At 42.3% G+C, this 19,603-nt stretch overlaps 1 protein-coding gene across 1 annotated transcript in view; it reads right to left on the bottom strand.

Annotated features, from left to right (window-relative positions):
- The window catches only part of SH3RF3 (SH3 domain containing ring finger 3), a 643,685-nt gene that overhangs the window by 61,721 nt on the left and 562,361 nt on the right, over nucleotides 1-19,603 (bottom strand). The window contains exon 8 of the mRNA XM_007942370.1: nucleotides 10,898-11,232. Coding sequence (XP_007940561.1) covers nucleotides 10,898-11,232 — 335 coding nt within the window. The remainder of the gene's footprint in view (nucleotides 1-10,897; nucleotides 11,233-19,603) is intronic.

Genomic DNA, 19,603 nt, shown 5'->3' with positions numbered 1-19,603 from the left:
TTTTTTTTTTTTTTGGGGGGGAGGAGATTGTGCATATTCACCTTCTGGCCTGATCTATGTTCACCTCCAGCATTCATTACCCTGAATCCCAGCTCAGGAGTTAGGTTTGACAGAAGAAAAAGGAGCCCTAACAGAAGAACAAAAAGCCATTCATGCAGAGAAATGGACATTTCCTTGTAGCTTTCGAGTATAGCTTTGGGCACCCTTCTTAACGATCTTAATATTTTCCTAACGTAAATATTTGTCTATTTAAAGAATTCAGTAGGTTTGGGTAGCTTCACTGTAAGAGGAAAGAAATGGTAATATCCTTCATTTTCTGTAAGCCCTGGGAAATTTATAGATTCTTCCTTGCCGCTTTCAAAGTGCTGATTTGTTACTAAGTTGCTCAAAAATCAGAGATTTGAAATGATTCATATTTCCCTTCACAGGACCCATTTCACTTTATCTGTAACTACACATAACACGTTGAAACCTCAATCCTCCAATCACCCTAGTGCTGATGACTCTTGCTGTAGAATTATGAGGAAAGCATTGCTGATAATAGCATATTCATCACAAAGCCTTGGAAAATAAAACACCAGCCTTGGCAACATCACTCAGACTTTTATTTAAGTAATATTGCCCTGGAAATGTTTAGTTATGTTTCACTTAAGCGCCTCACATTTTTCTATTGATATTAACCAATAATTAATTTTTATAATATTCCCATGCATAGTTAGCTGAAGCCATTATTCCCATTTAGTATTAAACCAAGTGAAGTCTAAAGGATTTGTCAAAGGTGATACACAGTGAAGAAGAGAACCAATCAGAGTTAGAAGCCAGGTAACTTCAGCCAGAAATCTAGCATTGCTGTTAGTCTTACAAAGAGATCCTAAAGCAGTAAACGTTTCATTAAATTGACCCATTAGTTCTACTTGAGATGAATAGAAAGAGGGTGTAAATCCTCTAAAGAGATTAATGCACTTCGTTCTCCAACTACACATAAATGTGCCTTGTAATTTATTAAGATATGGCCTAGAAGGAATTACTAAGCACATATCAAGCAAATAATAATAAAGTCTACCACAAGACTGACTTCACCACAGAGTGAAAGGATCATATGGAATTCTCTTATTCCACTGGAGTTACAGAGTATCTCCCACACCTCACCACCTAGCTCTCAACCGAAAAATAAAATAAAATAAATAAAATCACAACAAACAAAAATGATTACACCAGCACTCTCTTTCTGCTGTTTCTTGGCATTGCCCTTAGTTATGTGACTAAAATGGAAAAACGCCCACAAGTTCTCTAGGATATTTAGAGAAGCCCCATCGTGCTGACGTTGGCTTGCCTTCTGAGAAGGCCAACTGTTGAGTCCCATCTGTAAGTATTACCTTCTGGTGTGGTTTATGGGGTGTGTGTATATTCTTTTCTTTTGAACTGATTCCATAAGCTGAGTTTCTCTGGGCACGAAAGACTGGAAAAAAATATCCCATGTCCTTATGACCAATGTGAGGATACGTCAATTGAAAAAGAAGGCAGTAACAGCAACAGAATTCCACAAGCAAGCAGAACTCAAACTCAACCTGGGTAATCAAGTGTGTCCAGCAGCTCATGGCAGCTCAAATGTCTATGTTCTACATTGCCAGCCATGCTGTCATCTTGATCTCTTGGTTGTCCAGAAGGGTCCATTCATGTGTCCCCAAACGATCCTGATTAGTTATGGCAAACTCTGCCCACATGGGATGTGACAGAACCATCATAACTTTTACAAATCCTCTTCCATTTCTAGGGTTTATTATTGCTTGAAAAAGAAATTTGGTTTAATGCTTTGCTGTTGCAACCCTGCTTCTTTCTACAATAGCTTGTTTGGGCTAAATGTCAGGGATGAAACTGGCATCTTTTAAAAAATCCTTTTATATCTGTGCTTTTTGTGATCAGAGGAAAAATGAACCAGGAAGTGGAATGTGGTTTAAGAGATGTATAAACCCCATTTCACAAATAGATTGCACCAACCAGTTAGGTTTCACTTCTGAGTAGCCCACAGCTCTTCATTTAGTGATGATAGGGGCTCTTTCATATGCTTTTCTAAAATTGCAAAATCAAATGTCTTTCAATCCTTTATGGAAGCCTCAGGGATATAACTTTTTTCTTCAAATATTTTACATACCTTTGAGCTTGACATCTGTATCAGTGACATAATTCTTATAGGATCTGGCCTTCAATTAGCCATCAAATAATAATAATTTCTAATATTCTTCCAAATACTCTACTAAGTGACTAGCTAGTTTATTCCTCACAACTCACACAAGGAAACTGAGGCATGGAAGGTGAAGGAGCTTGCATACAATCATACAGCTGGCAAGCAGAAGAGCCCAGATTCTGACCAGGCAGCCGGCCTCCAGATCTACCCTTTATGCTAATTATTTGTGTCTTCTTTCTCCAAATTCAAGCTTTACTCATGTTGAACTAATTTTAGTTCTTGCTTCCCTCCCTGATCCCTGACCATATGCTAAACACTCAGTGTCATGAGCCCTTGGGGCCAAGAGGAGAAGCTGGCCAATAGGAGAAGAGGACAAGGAGTAGGGATTCAGCAGAGCACCAAAAGGCCTGATGTGTTCTCAATGATTCACTAGTTGGGTGACCTTCGGCAGGCACCTTGTCTCTCTGGAGCCCCAAATCCACATTTACACATTTAAAAGGGTCACTCACACTCACAACCCAGCTGAGAACTGTGGTCTGCCCTGAAGTGCATCAGATCAACTCTCATCCCAGTACAAATGGATTCTACGGGAGAATTGGAGGGATGACCTGGCCTGCATCTCCTTTTGGGAGAGGGCATAAGTCAGAAGAAGGCTTATAGGCCTCCAGGGAGTAAGGTCCCTCTGACGTTTTCCCAGGCCAAGGCAGGGTGGTCACCACCCTGTCTAACTCCAGGAGGATCTGTGCTCTGAGTGGGGGATTCACAAGTTTTCCCAGTCTATGATGGCAAACTAAATGGAAACTGTGAGGAACAAGGTGCAGCCCCTTGTCACCAGGGACGTGACATTCAGCAGCACATCCCCCCTCCCCCCCGCAACTGCTTGTAAAACTTCAGAATGCTCTTGTTTTGACAGCTGTAATTTGTGCTTTCGGAATGGGTTCATTTTCAGCCTGGAAATTATTCATCAGGCATATACCAGCTTTCCTTATTCTGCAGAGGGCAGGCAGAATTAAGCGAGAGGTGAGGAAAAGGTCTGAAGTCACTGGGTCTCCATGCCACAGGAGGGCTGGCTTTGTGCCTACAGCCCACACAGAGGTCAGGAAGGAGGCTCTCTATGCCCAGGCCAGCCCTGGTGAATCACTGACCAGCTAGAGTCAATGTCAGCAGCCTGTGGTGGGCAGAGCTGCCCAGTGTGAGTGTTCCAGGGAGGAAGTGGGTCTTTAATGCCTACAGCTGACTGACTCCTCAGTGACTCACTTGTGGGAGCAGAGACCCCAGGTGTTCACTGTTATCAGGCCTGCTCACCACGGGCCTGCTCACCCAGTGATGCTTTAAGCCATCACTCTTCCACTGAAGACTCGAGCTGAACTTCACCAACACAGCTCTGGTTGAGGATTTTCAAATGCTTGGACCTGACCCTGAAGCAAACATTAGGTTAAAGTTCTCCCCCGCTCCCTGCTTGAAGAGATCAGTGTGATGATTTGGCCTGAGATGAAATTCAATTCTGGGCTATGTCAAACCCAGTCCCTTCCCACCTCCGATTTTAATATCTGTGAATCAATAAATGGCAGCATGACATTTTTCTCCACCGCTGGCTGGGTTTAATAGGCTTACGCAGACAGTATGTGATTGCAGGAATGCATTTGCCTGTTTTAAAATTGGAAACACATTGGCAGCAGCTGAGAAGTTGGGTTCCAGGGCTTGTAGCAGCCCCCTTCCTAGTGTATAGTTTAGAAACAGCAAAAATGGTATCACACAAGTAAAGGCTTGCTCATCACACTACGCCCCAACTTGACAGAAAATAAATTTATAAACCAGTGATGATTCACTTTAGAAAAAAGCTGCTTGGTGGCTCTAAAGAGCTTCACACTCAAGGTTTCTTTAGATCGCACATTTCTGGGTTCATTAAAAATATAATAGTAATCTTGTATAATAGTTGCCTTTTATTATGTATTCAGTGGTAGAATTCTTGTGTTCCATATGGGAGACCTGAATTTGATTCCTGGGCAACACATCTTACATGCAGCCCTTACCATCTTTAGTGGAGGCTTAATGTTGCTATGATGCCAAACAGGTTTCAGTGGAGCTCCCAGGCTAAGAGAGATGAAGAATAAAAGCCTGGTGATCTATTTCTGAAAATCAGCCAGTGAAAACTCTATGGATTACAGTAGTCCAATCATGTGGATGTCACAGGACCAGGCAGTGTTTAGTTCCTTTGTGCATAGGTTTGCCATGAGTTGGGGACCGCTCAACAGCAGCTAACAATGTAATTTATCTAAAAAAAAAAAAAAAAAAATCTGTATGTATGTATGTTGTTGTTGTTATGTGCCGTCGACTCAGCTACCCCTCCTTGGGTTTCCAAGTCAGTATCACTACGGAAGTAGATTGCCCAACCTTCCTTCTGAAGAGTGGCTGATGGGTTTGAACCACCAGCCTTCTGATTAGCAGTCAAGTGCCTTTAGGCACTACACTACCAGAGCTCCCAGAAAGAGATGGCCCGGCTGTCTGGCGGGCTCAAACCGACAGTGTTGTGTGTAACAGGTGACTGCCTTAGGCCTGAGGCTAACCCCTAGGGCCGTATGTATATATAATACCTACCTATCTATCGATCAATCTATTGATTGATTGAAATATATTGGGTATTGATAGCAAAGAGCACATTGATCTGCAAACACATTTTTCCCTAACAGACCCCCTCTATAGGCCAGGTCTACCTGCCTTTGTTTATAGGTCATTTGGCCAGGTCTCCTGCTCCTTTCTTCAGACCAAAGGAGTTTCCCAAAGGGAAACCATCTAAGTAGGTTATGTCATCCAAATGGATCTGGTCAAGTAATTCACTTCTGGTTACACTGGGTCAGAAGGTGGAACCTCATACTAATCCTTCCCTCTTAAGGCTGACCTTCATGGCCCCCAACAGCAGGGACTCTGGGCATTCACCAAAGGACTCAAACACACCTGAGGCCACAAGCTCTATGTGCACTGGGGAGGCTACCAAGAGTCAGCACAATGGTGCAGAAATAGCAGTGAAGTCGGAGTTGAGAGACACTGGCTCCACTGCTGATGCTGTATGATCTCAGGCAAGCCTCTCAACATCTCCGTCTAAGCACCATCATAAAAAATGAGGAGTTTAAAGAAAAGGTACTTAGAGGCTCTGTCCAGTTATATATTCTATTATTTTATGAAACTTCAGCCATCTCATCCATATGCAGAAAGTTAACTTTCTTTTGACCTATAAAGTGAAGAATTTCCCCTAAGCCGTGGGGGACTGAAAACTTATAGGCAGCAGTTTTTCCAACTCACTTTTGTCTACAGTATCACCAGATACCTTCTGTGAGCAAGACACTCTTAAAGGGGCTGTGAACCTTACTACCACGCATAGTAAGAAATATGTATTAAATCAGGGCTCAACAGTGTCACAACAAAAAACTTCTTCCAAATACCCTTACCTCTACCTGTCTCATTTCATTCTATCTATGCTGTCCTATTTAATTGAAAATGGTGGTTCTTAATCCACTAAGTAGGTTTCATGACCCAGGAATGGATTATAACCTACAGTTTGAAAAAACATGTGGGCAATCCTACCTGCATAGAGATACTGCCTCGGAAACCCAAGGAGGGGTCGCTATGAGTCGGGTTTGACTCAACGGCACCTAACAACAACAACAACATAGAGATTACAAGGGACGGTAGTTCCCTCAGGGAAAGTTAACCAAGTAGATCATTAAACAAAAACTAGGCAAGCAGTAGAAGAGCTCTCACAGAGTGGGACACAATTAATGACAAAACAAATAATAAAGACAACAATGGGTTCAGAATTCAGAGAAGGGAAGGAGCATAGTTAAAGTCCTTTGATCAGTCCTTAAACTGCTCCCTCCACTCTAGCATCATAATGAAATGCAAACTTCTGAGCAGCGGCTGAAAATTAGGCCACCTGCTCACCAGCTTCTCACCTTCTAGCCATTTCCTCTGGCCTCTGCTCATGCAGCTCCCTCAGCCTGAGACATCACCCCATTTGTCTTTCAAGACACTGGTTAGGCAGAACTTTGCCCAAGAAGCCTCCCTTAGCCCAGGCTGGATCAGACATCCTTTTCTGTGTTCCTTTGTTCCTTGTACTCAGGACTGTCATACTGTATTGTAGTCACCTCTTTACCTGGCTAAATTCCCCATGGTAGACTCTGAGTTCCTTGAGGTTAAGGCTGTTCCTTTTATCACTATTAACTCCTCTGTGCCCAGTGCTATGCCAGGCACATATATATGTTCATTATAATCAGCCACTCCTCAGAAGGAAGGTTGGGCAATCTACTTCTGTAGTGATACTGCTTGGGAAACCCAAGGAGGGGTCGCTATGAGTCAGGTCCGACTTGATGGCACATAACAACAACAACAACAATCAATAGGTGAGTGAGGGTATGAAAGTACAAATGAATGAGCAAGTGATTTCTAGTTAGGAGGTCAGGAAGAACTTTAAGGGCAAGCTAGAGCTTGAAGAAGAGATCAGATGTTCATGGGCGGTGGGTGTCTATGAACTTCTTTGTCCTCTCTGAGAATGTCCATGGCCAACAGCCACTGTGGCCCCTGTTGGTAAGGCACAGGTGCTTCTCTTTCTGATCACTGTTTCTCCGGAATTAAACAGGGTCCATATCTTCTGGTGCTGATGTGTTCATGAGGCCACACAAACATAAAACAGTCACTGATAGACAACAGGCAGTGTTTGATGGTTGTTTCAAGTACAAAATTATTATTTTTTTAAGTGTGAGAGGTTTAACTTAAGTCTTAACAGATCATCTTCCTGAATGTCTTATCAGACTTGATTTCTACTTTGTGATTTGTGGGTACCACAAAGATTACTTCACAGCTGTACTCAGGTCCTTCTTCAAAAGCATCCTAGAATGACAAGGCCACCAACAATGCCCACTTGCATACTTTCTAAAGACCAGGACCCCCAGTGGCAGGCTAGTGGGGGGGGGTGGCTTCTAATATTTCTAGCCCAGGAGATTGTAAAGATACCCATACAACCCTGGGGTGTCCTGCACTCTATAGCACCTGCAAGGATACCTCCCCCCCTTGCGACTGGGCTAGCTTCAAAAAAGGGGTCACTTTGAGGTCCCCTTGGAAGAGATGTCATTTTCAACCCCAAAACCACCAAAACAGATCCATTCCCAGGCAGAACAGAACCTCTGGTCAACTTTCAAAACACAGATGCTGAAAAAGTCCCTAGTGCTGATCAGAGCTCTGAAGGAATCATTCAATCAGAACTTTCCCTTCATCCCAGGCCTATGCTTGCCCCACCCTCTGCCCTGACACAGGAGTCCAAGAATTTCATTTCCAGACTTAATCTGGGGTGGGATGGTGGGGTCAGAGCACACAGGGACAGAGCTGGACCAGGAATGGCTGTGTGAAGCAAGCACCCTCCCTAGAAGTGTGCAACTTTCCAGGAGGGTGAATACTGCATCCTGGCAGCCTGGATATAAGGGTAGCCCCTGAGTGGAACCAATATGACCAGGGAAGGTAGGTGGGGACAGTATTAGGAAGTGTAGACTGGAGAGGTCCTACATACTCTGGCAGAGGCCCAGAATTTAGCAGAGCCTCTGGATCCAAAGAGGATCAACACTTGCAGTCTTGTCTCTCATGCCATACTCGACCAAAACCAAACCCAACTCATTGCCGTCAAACTGATTCTGACTCATGCTGACACCATATGTTACAGAATGGCTGTAATCTTTGCACAAGAAGATCACCAGGCCTTTCTTCTGCAGTACTAGAAGGAATGTGTGAACTAAAAACCTTTAGGTTAACAGATGAGCACAAACAGTGCCACCCAGGAACCTTTCGACTCAGCCAAGCAGGGCTGATTTGCAAAGCTGCCTGGAGCAGGGCTGAAAGTGCCCTAGTCACCACAGGTACATAACAAGCAGAGTACCAGCCTTCCTGCAATCTATACAACAGAACAGACACAACATGAGCTAGGTTTAGAGGCCTCTTCCATCTGCACACCCAGGGGATGCCTGAGCATAAATCCCCCATGCTCCTGGAAGAAAATTGCACCCAGCTACCCCTACCTCAGGGTGCCCAGGAGCCCCATTAATCACTACTTGCTTTCTCACACATATTTGGAAGCGCCTGGATCCAATTTCAGCAGAGCTCGGCACTATGAAAACACACAGTGTGCGGAGGTTTGGGTCTCAATGGACAGTAGAGCTGGAGAGCTCATTGTCTTTTCCTGAGGAACATTCAATAGCAGACATGGCCCGAGTACGCTGCCAAATATTTTTTAAAAATCCTTTTGCCATAATTAAACACGTGTACATCTAAGGCGGGGTTACCCAGAAATAGATTGAGAGTGGACAGCTGTGTTTTTAAAGTTAGTAAAATTTGTTCAATTATGGTCACAGTGTGAAGCAGGGAGAGGGCATCTCTGAGATGCAAAGGCCTTCCCCAGCCCCTGGCAACAGAACAACAGGCACAGCTATGCCCGGTGCTGCTGGCTCTGATCAAACACATCCATTTGCTTATGAGTAACAGGATTACCACAATGATTGTCTTGGCTCTTGTGCTAAAAATTGCAACTGTGGATGCTTTATACCTTTCTGTAAATTAGGAAAAATTCAACTGGGGATACAGAAGAAAAAAACATTAACAGGTGGTTTCTCAGACCAGTATTTTTTTGTTGTTGTTCAAGCAGTGAGAAATGAAAACCACCACACCACAGATGTCCTTCTCTGCTGGTGGTGTGGGCATTGTTATGTCTCTTAATACATGCTCTCCTGATCTCAGGACATCCATTTCTATTTCCTACTTGGAAGAGCATGCACTTCTCCCCCCTGCAGGTGCATAGTGTGTGTCCAACCCAAAGCTTGGTTGGGTACCAGCAGGTGCTGGGGCCCTGTGCTCTTCCGTTGCTGGGGGTTAGCTTGGGGGACTTCCAGAGGAAGCAATTCTGCCAGGTAAGAAGGATGCTAACTTGTCAAATCTGTTACTTTTCAATTAAGAGCAAGAGCTTCCATCCAAGTTGTGTTTAATCAAAAGGGACTCTTTGGGTGTCCATTGGACTTAACTGTTCCTTGCTGATGCATGAGAGTTGTTAGCAGAGTGTAAACTCTAGGTGAAAGCACAATATTTTCTAAGTGTCTAACAGCCTGGGAATGCTGAAAGCAGACCCCAGCCTGGTTTTCATTAGCTACACACTTAGGAGGGCAAAGACGGCGAACAATTTTGCTCCTGATAAAGATTCCTAAAAGCCTGTTGTGTCATTGAAATGTCATTCATAACGAGTCATTTTAAAGCCAGCCCTATCTGTTTCACAAACTAGAGAAAGGGATTTTTTGGGGGTAGGGAGTGGGGGAAAGAACTAGAAATGTTTACATAACTATTGATGGCCCCCATCATTTATAAGCCTGCTTCCCTGTTTTGTTTTGTTTTTCTCAGCAGTTTGGAAGGCTCATGAGAGACTGTCTTTCAGGAAGGAATGTCTGCATCAGAGGACAGGACCATAACCTCCACCTCTGCCCCCTGAGAACACTCAGCTATGTCCCAGAGCAAAGACTAGAAACTGGAAAGGGACAAATTCAAGAACTAACTGATTTTCCAGTAGACATGGACACAGCATGAAGACAATACTTCCAGTTCATGCTCAAGCACCCTGTTAGTCTCAGGGAGACAGAACAACATAAGCCTCCCAAGCATTGATGGCTGAGATGCAGCAGCAGTCATGGAGTCTTTTCCCCACCCAGTGAACATAGAACAAGTCCTCTGGACCAGATGAGCTAAACTCACACAGTAAGACCAATAAACAGAGTGGCTCCAGGCTGAAGATCTGTGCTGTCCAATATGGCAGCCACAGGTAGCACCTGACATGAGTTTGGTCTGATCTGAGATGTGCATGAGTGTAAAATACACACTAGGTTTCAAAGTCTTAATTAGAAAAAAAAGTGAAATCTCATTAATTTTTTTGTATAGATTACATATTGAAACAATACTATGTTGGAAATATTTGGTTTAATAGAATGTTACTAAAATTAATTTTACCTTTTAATTTTATTTTAAAATTAATTTTGCTTTTTCAAAATGTAGTTACTAGAAATTTAAAATTACATATGTAGCTTGCATTATACTGTTATAGGACTGCACCAGTTTGGAAATATGGATTCTTATCCTGGCTAATTCAATGTCTAGCTGCGTGGCAATTAGGTAGTTTTCATCTGAGAAATAAGCCTCACTTCCTTCACAGCCAAAAGAACAGTTGGAAATAGTGTCCATACCAACTACCAAGCTGGCATTCTCTTCCTGTTTCTCCCAGGAAATAGGGTCATCCCATATAGTTGCACAAGCTATGGACTGCACAAGGATGCTACATCTAAACTGAGGGGAAGGGGTGTGCCATTCATAGTGCACACACATACATTTGTTTATTTATCATAACAACATCCTGGTATATGGAAATAAGTACCTTATCTAACAAACTGAATATATTACAATACTTTTCCAAAAGATGGAAGTACAATCTTGTAGAAGGGACACTTTTTTCTAATTTGTCAACCTTGTTAAGACATTGAGGGCTCAATCAACTCTACTCCAAGAATGAGCCACTTTGCTGGTTTAGCCTCCATTCCTGTCATGTACTTGGTACATCTGTGGTGGACAGGAGCTCTGTAACCACATTTAAGCCTCAGTTGTACAATATCTAAAGCCCTGTTGGCATCTGGTGCCACTTACCTTTTCATTTTTCTTCTCATCTGGTTTGCATCCTGTGTTGGTGGGGCTGGATGTCAACAGGCCACTGATGGGACCCCCTCCGACCTCCCCATTAAGATTGGCGGCGCTGACGTTAGGAGGTGTGATGGCTGATGCTGCTGACGTGAGGGGGATGACTGGCCGGGGGCACTGGGCACCAATGACCATCTGGATTGGAGGTTGGTGGACGTGCTGTGGGGACACCACAGAGTGCAGCCTGAGGCTGGCAGCTGGCAGGCGGGATGGTGAGTTCTGGGTGCGCAGGGGTGACACTGTGGCGGTTGGCCGGTCCTGCACCTGAGCTGAGGAGTGGGAAGCTAGAGCATAGAGTTGGAGAAAAAGCAGTATTGAAAGGTTAGTCTGCAACCACATTTCAATTGCAAAGCAGTTTCTTTTCTCAGACTCATCCTCTGGGTCATCAGAGAATTTCAGTTTTTCTGAAAAAGTCTCTCCAGACCTGGTTGCAGTCATGAACCCTCCACTTCACAGACGGAGAAACTGAGGCTCAGCACCACCGAAAATACATTCCCTTCTTTCCAAAGCCCAAATGATCAAGGGGGTCCTGCCATTACTCAAAACAGCCCTTCTCTTGGGAGAATCTAAAATGTCTTTTTCAAGGTTGTCCTGTGAGACTGGATATACATACGCATGGGCATCGAGTCGGATCCAACTCAGCGACCCCTCCTTGGGTTTCTGAGTCAGTATCTCTATGGATACTGCTATCATGAAGATGGCACCAGACTAGGCAATGTTTTGTTCTGTTATATACAGGGTTGCCATGAGTCAGAGCCAACGTGACAGCAACTAACAAGAAGATGAAGCATTTAAGCTTCCTGTCTGACTCTGGTTAGTCTTGACCCCAGACCCATAACTACCAAATCCTTTGCGTCTCATACTTGGTGCCCCCAAAGGTGTTACTTGACATTCCTGAGCTAAGGTCACATGTGTCAAACTGCCTTCACTGGTGATGACCACACGAAGAAAGCTGTGTACATTCCTCTTGCTTGCCTCCTTGAGGCTAAGCTATCCTTCATCCCCAGTGCAATTTGTCTGTGGTTGTCACCCTACCTGCATGTCTAAGCACCCAAGTTTCTGGATTCATAAAATAGGAACCTTAGCTATGAATCCACCCCATTGCTGCCAGCTAAAATGCTCCTTAAAGATGTTAGGGATCTAAAGGCATTTAATTCATAAAAACCTCCCATTTGAAAAGATAAAATTCTCTCTAAACGCAGCACTCTATTAAAATTAATCCTGCTGCTTTTTTTTATATTGGAGTCCCTGCATGGTGCAAGTGGTAAGCGCTGGGCTATTAACAAAAAGGGCAGCAGTTCAAATCCACCCACAGACATCTCAGAAGAAAGGCCTGGTGATCTACTTCTGAAAACTCACAGCCATTGAAAACCCTGTATATAACAGAACAAAACATTGCCTGGTCTCGTGCCATCCTCATGATGGCAGTATCTTTGAGAGTCCATTGTTGTAGCTATTGTGTCAATGCATTTCACTGACAGACCCTAGTGCCTAATGATTTGGGAGCATCTTGAGGCTTCTTCAAGATACTTTGACAGCTTTTCTTTTACGGGCATCTTAACAAGGCTGTTACAAAAAAATCTTGAGTGCAGTGGTTCATGGCAGCAAACTAGATTGAAGACTTGCTATGTATGTCCAGGGAACTCTGGTGGCACAGTGCCTAAGGCATTTGACTGGAGCACAGCCCTACTCTGCAACACATGGGGTCGCCATGAGTCTGAATTGACTTGACGGTATTATCAGTATTATTATTTCTACTAATTGAGTTAGTAATTTTAAAGAGTCACATTCTTACCACTTACAAATGAGGCAAATGAAAGGAGGGAATATATGACACTGTGGAAATAGGAACTTTTAACCTGGGCTTAGCTTATAACATGGAGAGATACAGGTCATGACATCAGACATTACTTCATAGTAAGTGTTCCATCTAACATTATGCAATTCAGATTTGGTCATTTTTGCATGGTTATGCCTGAGAAAAATTACATATTACCCTGTAATTATTTCTACCACCAGAATTTGTAGCATTCATGGCTTCAATAACACGAAAAAAAAATGCACATAATAAAAAACAATATTCTCAATCCCCAAATATGCCTTGAATATATAATACACTCATAAATCTTAACAGCATTTCCTGGGTATGTTAAATAACTTCACAAAACAAACAAAACCCACTCCATCTGTGAATCATGCCTTCTTCCCTCCTAACAGAACTGTGTGGGATAGCCTGGGAGATCTAATTATGTGATCATGAATTCTCCAGGACTTGATGTGGCATCCGCTGCTTCTACGAGGTGAAATATATAAAAGCTGATTTATGTTTTGTAAAAAATTATTCAGGGTTTTGAATGGGTTGAAAATCTACAGCATTTGAGTCCTTACAAAATGTGGCTCCACATTTTAAAAGGAAGAACAGGTTGGACAATTATGCAGATCAATTAAGCCACTGGGGTCATTTAATCACCTGTGAGGTAACCCTGTTTCTTGGATGGGGCGCTCCTCAGGGGGCAATTTATTTGCCTTTCCCCTGATGTCTGAACTCTCCTTCACCCCGGCCAATCACCCCCTAGAATGGGGAAATTACTGCTCACTCAGGGAAGAGCAATTACACTTTGGCCCTCAGAAATTCAATCTCCAAGGGTTGTAGGAGGTTTTCCTATCAGAAGGCTTTGCATAGCTCATTTCTCCTTTCTGGCTAGCTTCCATGTGACTGCCACATTGCTTTGCTAACCCGGATGTGAAATAATATTAAGTTCATGGGCCGAAGAAGAAAGGGGTATTCCAGAAAGCTCTAAGTGCACCAACTATCTAACCTCACTTCCTAATACTCTCGTCCTCGTTCTTTATAGAGTCCTTGTGACTGCTAACCAGAAGGCTGATGGTTCAATCCCACCAGCCACTCCTTGGAAGGAAGATTGGACAATCTACTTCCGTAGAGATACTGCCTCGGAAACCCAAGGAGGGGTCGCTATGAGTCAGAATCGACTCAATGGCAGTGAGTTTGTTTGTTTGGGTGAATATAACACGCTTAGCTGCTGACCTGCAGGCCGGCAGTTCAAGTCCACTCAAGGCACCTCAGAAAAAAGGCCTGGTGATCCCCTTTTTTCCCCTAAATTTTATTAATTTTGTTTTTGTTGTTGAGAAGACACACAGCAAAACATCCACCAATTCAACAATTTCTACATGTACAATTTAATAACACTGATTATATTCTTTGAGTTGTGCAACCATTCAGAAGCCTTTTCCGAGTTGTTCCTCCTTCAGTAACATAAACTCACTGCCTCTAATCTTTCAGGTTGCTTTGTCTATTTAATCCCATTTAAAAAAAGAGCCTAATGCTTCACGCAGAGATTAAACTAAACTATTGTTTGGTTTTAAGAAGACTCCAGAGGATATTTCTGGTTTAAAATTTAAAGATTATCTCAGGACAATAGTTTTAGTAGTTCATCCAGCCTCCAGGGCTCCAGAAGTCCAAGTCCATGAGAATGTGAAATTCTGTTTTGCATTTCCCCCCTTTTGATCTGGATTCTTCTATGGAATCTTTGAATCAAAAGGTCAATAATGGTAGCCAGACACCACCTAGTTCTTCTGGTCTCATGGCAAAGGAGGCAGTTGTTCATAGAGACAATTTGCTACACATTCCGTATCTTCCTCCTATTCCTGACTCTCCTTTTTCCTTTGCTCCAGGTGAATAGAGACCAATTGTGCCTTGGATGGTCACTTGCATGTTTTTAAGACCCCAGGCACTATACAATGGAGGTAGAACAGAAGCACTAAACTTATTACTAGGCCAGTTAATTAGGATCTCATGAAACCATGACCCTAAACCTCCAAACCAAGGAATCAAATCCCATGCGGTGTTTGTACATAAGCAGCCTCAGCAGCTACTTCAATTTTGTTGTTGTTGTTGTAAATATATCTATCAAACAACCTTTGCCAATTCAACTTTTTACAGGTATACAATTTATTGATAGTAATTATAATAATCTGCTGTACAACCCTACCCTTAATCAATGCAATTTTTCCATCACTGCTAAGCCCCCTTATCCCCTTCCCTCCTGGTCCTGGTAACCACTAATAAATTTTGCTCCATACATTTGCCTTTTCTTGTCTTTTTCATAAGTGAGATGATACGGTATTTGTCCATTTGTGATTGGCTTTTTTTACTTGGCATATCTTCAAGCTCCATCCATATTGTAGCAAGTATTAAGACTTCATTTCCCCTATTGGCTGAGTAGTATTCCATTGTATGTATGTACCACATGTTGTTTATCCATTCATCTGTTGATGGGCATTTAAGTCATTTCTGTTCTTTGGCTGTTGTGAATAGTGCTGCAGTGAACACTGGTGTGCAAGTCTCTTTTTGAGTCTCTGCTTTCAAGTCTTTGGGGAGAAGAATTGCTGGGTGATATGGTAGTTCTAGTCTTAGTTTTTTGAGGAATCATCACACTGTTTTCCACAATGGGTGTATCATTTTGCACTCCCATTAGCAATGGGTAAGGGTTCCAATTTTACCACATCCTTGCCAACATTTTTACTATCATTTATTTTAGCCATCCTAGTGGCTGTATGGTTTTGATTTGCATCTCTCTGATGGCTAATGACACTGAGCATCTTTCCACGTGTTTGGTGGCCATCTGAATGTCCTCTTCGGTGAAGTGTCTGTTCAAGTCTGTTGCCCATTTTATGATTGGGTTATATGTCCTTTTGTTGTTAAGTTGTTGCAGTTTTATATCCATTTTGGTTATTAGATTCTTACTGCATATATGTTTTCCAAAGATAATCTCCAAGTCAGGTACTCTTCTTTTCACTTTTTTTTTTTTTGGTAGTCTTTTGATAATTGAAGCTTTTCATTTTTATAAGGTACCATTTATTTGTCTTTTGTTGTTTGTGTTTTTGTTATTTTATTAGACAATCCATTGTTAAAAGCTAGTCCTGATGGCATTGCCCCTGCTCTTTCTTCTAAGAATTTATGGTTTTAGTTTACACATTCAAGTCCTTAATCCAATTCAATTTGTTTTTGTGTATGGTGTGAGGCAAGGGTACTGTTTCATCTTTCTGCATGTGGAAATCCAATTTTCTAATACCATTTATTGACAAGATCCTTCTCTCCTCAACAAATAGATTTAGAACCCTTGTCAAAAATCAGTTGATCAAAAAGACAGGCATATGAGCTGAACATTTAAATTAGGTAGATACACTCCTTGGAAAGAATAATCATCGGAGAATAGGATGGCTGTGTATGCACAGGGAGACAGCTTGGGGGGCAGGAGTGCATGGAGGGAAGGACACAAGGAAGAGGTGACTATGGGGAAGAAGTGGGGGGTAAGCTGTTGCATTGTGGGAAATTGTAGTCAATGTCATGAGACAAAGTGTATGTGAGTTGCTGTATGGAAAGTGAATTTGCTCTGTAAACTTTCACCCAAATTACAATAATAAAAAAAAAAAAAAAACGGGGAAAAAAAATCAGTTGACCATAGATATGTGGGTTTATTTTTAGACACCCAATTTGATTCCATTGGTCTATGTATCTATTATTATACCAGGACTCTTTTGGCTCTGGCAGTTTAGTGGTTGCTTCTGCTTTGTTCTATGGGATCTCCACTCTGAGACAGGTGTAATCAAGTGGTTTGGAGCACTGACCCTGTAGGGTTATAGCATAGATCTAGTCCTCCAGATAAAGACCAGCTCAGCTCAGAGTGCAGGGCTGGGACTCTGTCTATTCTTTCCCACACTCCTAGCTCAGAACTGAATTCCCTGGAACAGGCTGCAGCTGTGACAAGTAGTGAGCCTGGCTCTGTTTCCCTCATAGTCATGAGATGCTTTCTGCCCTTGCTCTCCTGCAGGAGTTAAAAGTCAGACAGCACTGTCTGCTTTTCATCTGGGAGCCCAGTAGGCCAGTGCTTCAACTCTCACTTGCTATTGTGTGTCCCATTTTATTTATATCCATAGAGCCGACTTTTAAAATATATTAAACATATTAAAGCATAAATATATTAAAATAACAACAAACTGTCTTCCATCTTGTCCAGGAGTCCTCCATTCATTTTCAGTCTACTAAAATATGATTTCTAATACCATCCTTTCATCAAATTTGGTTTTTAAAATATCAGTTATGATATTGTTGCTGTCGTTAGGTGTCACTGAGTCAGCTCCGACTCATAGTGACACTATGTACAACAGAATTATACATTGCCCCATCTGGCACCAGCCTCACAATCCTTGCTATACCTGAGCCTGTTGTTGCAGCAACTGTGTCAATCCATCTCACTGAGGACCTTCCCCTTTTTCTCTGACCCTCCACTTTTTTTTTTTTTTTATTGTGATTTGGGTGAAAGTTTACAGAGCAAATTCACTTTCCATACAGCAGCTCACATACACTTTGTCTCATGACATTGACTACAATTTACCACAATGCAACAGCTCATCTTCCACTTCTTCCCCATAGTTACCTCTTCCCTGTGTCCTTCCCTCCATGCAGTCCTGCCCCCGGAGCTGTCTCCTTGTGCATACACAGCCTGTCTATTCTCCCATGACTGATCTCTCCAAAGAGTGTATCTACCTGATGTAAATGTTCAGCTAAGATACCTGTCTTTTGTTTGGCTGGAAGCCACAGGAGTGGGTTCAATTCCAGACCTGAAAGGCAGCTAGTGGCCCCAGTCTCAGTGGTTCCAGCAGGCTCTATCAGACCAGCAAAGCTGGTCCTCTCTCCCCCCCCTTTTTTTTTTTTAAATGATTTTGAGTTTTGTTCCATATTGTTCTCCCACTCTATCCAGGATCACCTGCATAGATCTCCTTCTGAGTGGTTGACAGTGGTAGCCGGGTACCATCTAGTTCTTTTGGTCTCATAGTCGTATATGCTGAGGATCACATGGTGTACCAGTCCCTTGGACTAATTGTTTCCAGCATCTTTGGTTTTCTTCATTTCTCTTTGCTCTGGACGAGGAGAGACCCATCGTTGCATCTAGATGTCTGCTTGCAAGCTTTTAAGATCCCAGTTGCTACTTGCCTTGTCGGATGTGGAACAATGTTTTTGCATAGTTATGTTATGCCAATTAGCTTGATGTCCCTTGAGAGTATGGTCCCGATCCCACAGGTCCAACTACTCACTCCCTCTGTGACCCTCCACTTTACCAAGTATGACACCCTTTTCCAGGGAATGGTCACCAAATTTAGTGGACATCTCAATTGACGTCTCTGAATCAGTTCATGCTATCAATTATTCTTTTATTTTGGAAATTCTTTCTGCTTTTAACTTCTGAGCCACCTTTCTCTTGATTGTCCTTCTATCCCCTGACCATTCCTTCTCTTTTCACTTTACATGATATTATTCTTCCACTAGGTATTAAAATATTGATGTAGCCCCAGGTTCTGTCTGTATTCAGCTTTTTTCTTCTTTCTTCACTCTGTGTTCTCTCTTTCTTTCTCTTGGTAATCACATCCATCTTCAAACGAAATGTTATTAACACCCTAAATGTTTTGACTCTTAAAATCCTAACCACACTATCCAAAATGTCTTCCTTGAGCCCCAGACCCATAATTCCAACTGCCAACTAGCAGCATATCATCTATCCCTAAGGCACAGGGAAATGAACATGGTCAAATCTGAACATTCCTCTGTCCATCATCATCGTATTTGGAATTATTTATATTGTTTAGTATCATGATCCTATATTCAACCACAGAAGTGAGAATCATGGGGGACAAGCTTAAGTATTCATTTACTTCCTCCTTTCTTCCAATATTCAATCTGTCGCCCAGCCCTTGACCTTTCTTCTTCATTTCTGCCATCACTTTCTTAGACCTGCCACTTATCATCTCTTACTTGGACTCTCATAATGGTTTTCCTGCATGTAGGCTCCATCTTCCACAATACAACCAGAAATGCCTTTTTAAAAGCTAAGATTGATCCTGTGTCTCCCTGTTGACTTCCACACATAGTTGAAATGTCTTTGTGTGACATTCCACTTTTCTTCATCTCCAATGTCACATCTCTACTCTAAGTTACCATCATCTTTCACCTGAATTCCTCCTACCTGTTCCCATGTTCATTCATGCCTACCCTCTTCAATCCATTCTTTTCATCTATGGTCAACCTGAAATTTATATATTTTTATTTCATAACAGCTTTATTGATATATAATTGAGACACAAAAACTGCACATACTAGAAGTATACATATTTAAAGTATTTAGACATAGGTATATACCCATGAAACTATCACCCCAATCAAGATAACAAGCCCATCCATTATCCTCAAAAATTTCCTCATGCCCCTGTATAATCCCTCTGTCCCAACCTTCCCTATACCCTTCCCATCCCCAAGGAAGGAGTCACTATAATGTCACTCTATATTACCTTACTTTTGCTAGAATTTTATATAAATAGAATTGCACAGAATGTACCATTTTTTGGAGAGGGTATCATTTCTTTTACTTGGCAAAATTATTTGAGATGCCCCCATGTTTCAGCATGTATCAATAGTTAATTCCTTTTTATTGCTGAGTATTTCCATACCATGAGTACACCACCATTTGCTTACCCAGATGGACCTTTGGGTTACATCCTGTTTTGGTTATTATGAATAAAACTGCTATGTACACTAATGTGCAAGTTTTTATATGAGTATATATTTCATTTTCTCTTGGA

The sequence above is a fragment of the Orycteropus afer genome, unplaced genomic scaffold (genome assembly GCF_000298275.1).
Source record: "Orycteropus afer afer isolate SDZICR_OR568_19922 unplaced genomic scaffold, OryAfe1.0 scaffold00089, whole genome shotgun sequence".
NCBI classification, from domain to species: domain Eukaryota; kingdom Metazoa; phylum Chordata; class Mammalia; order Tubulidentata; family Orycteropodidae; genus Orycteropus; species Orycteropus afer.
The sequence above is the reverse complement of the archived record's forward strand: the minus strand, read 5'-3'. Positions and strand labels throughout refer to the sequence as shown.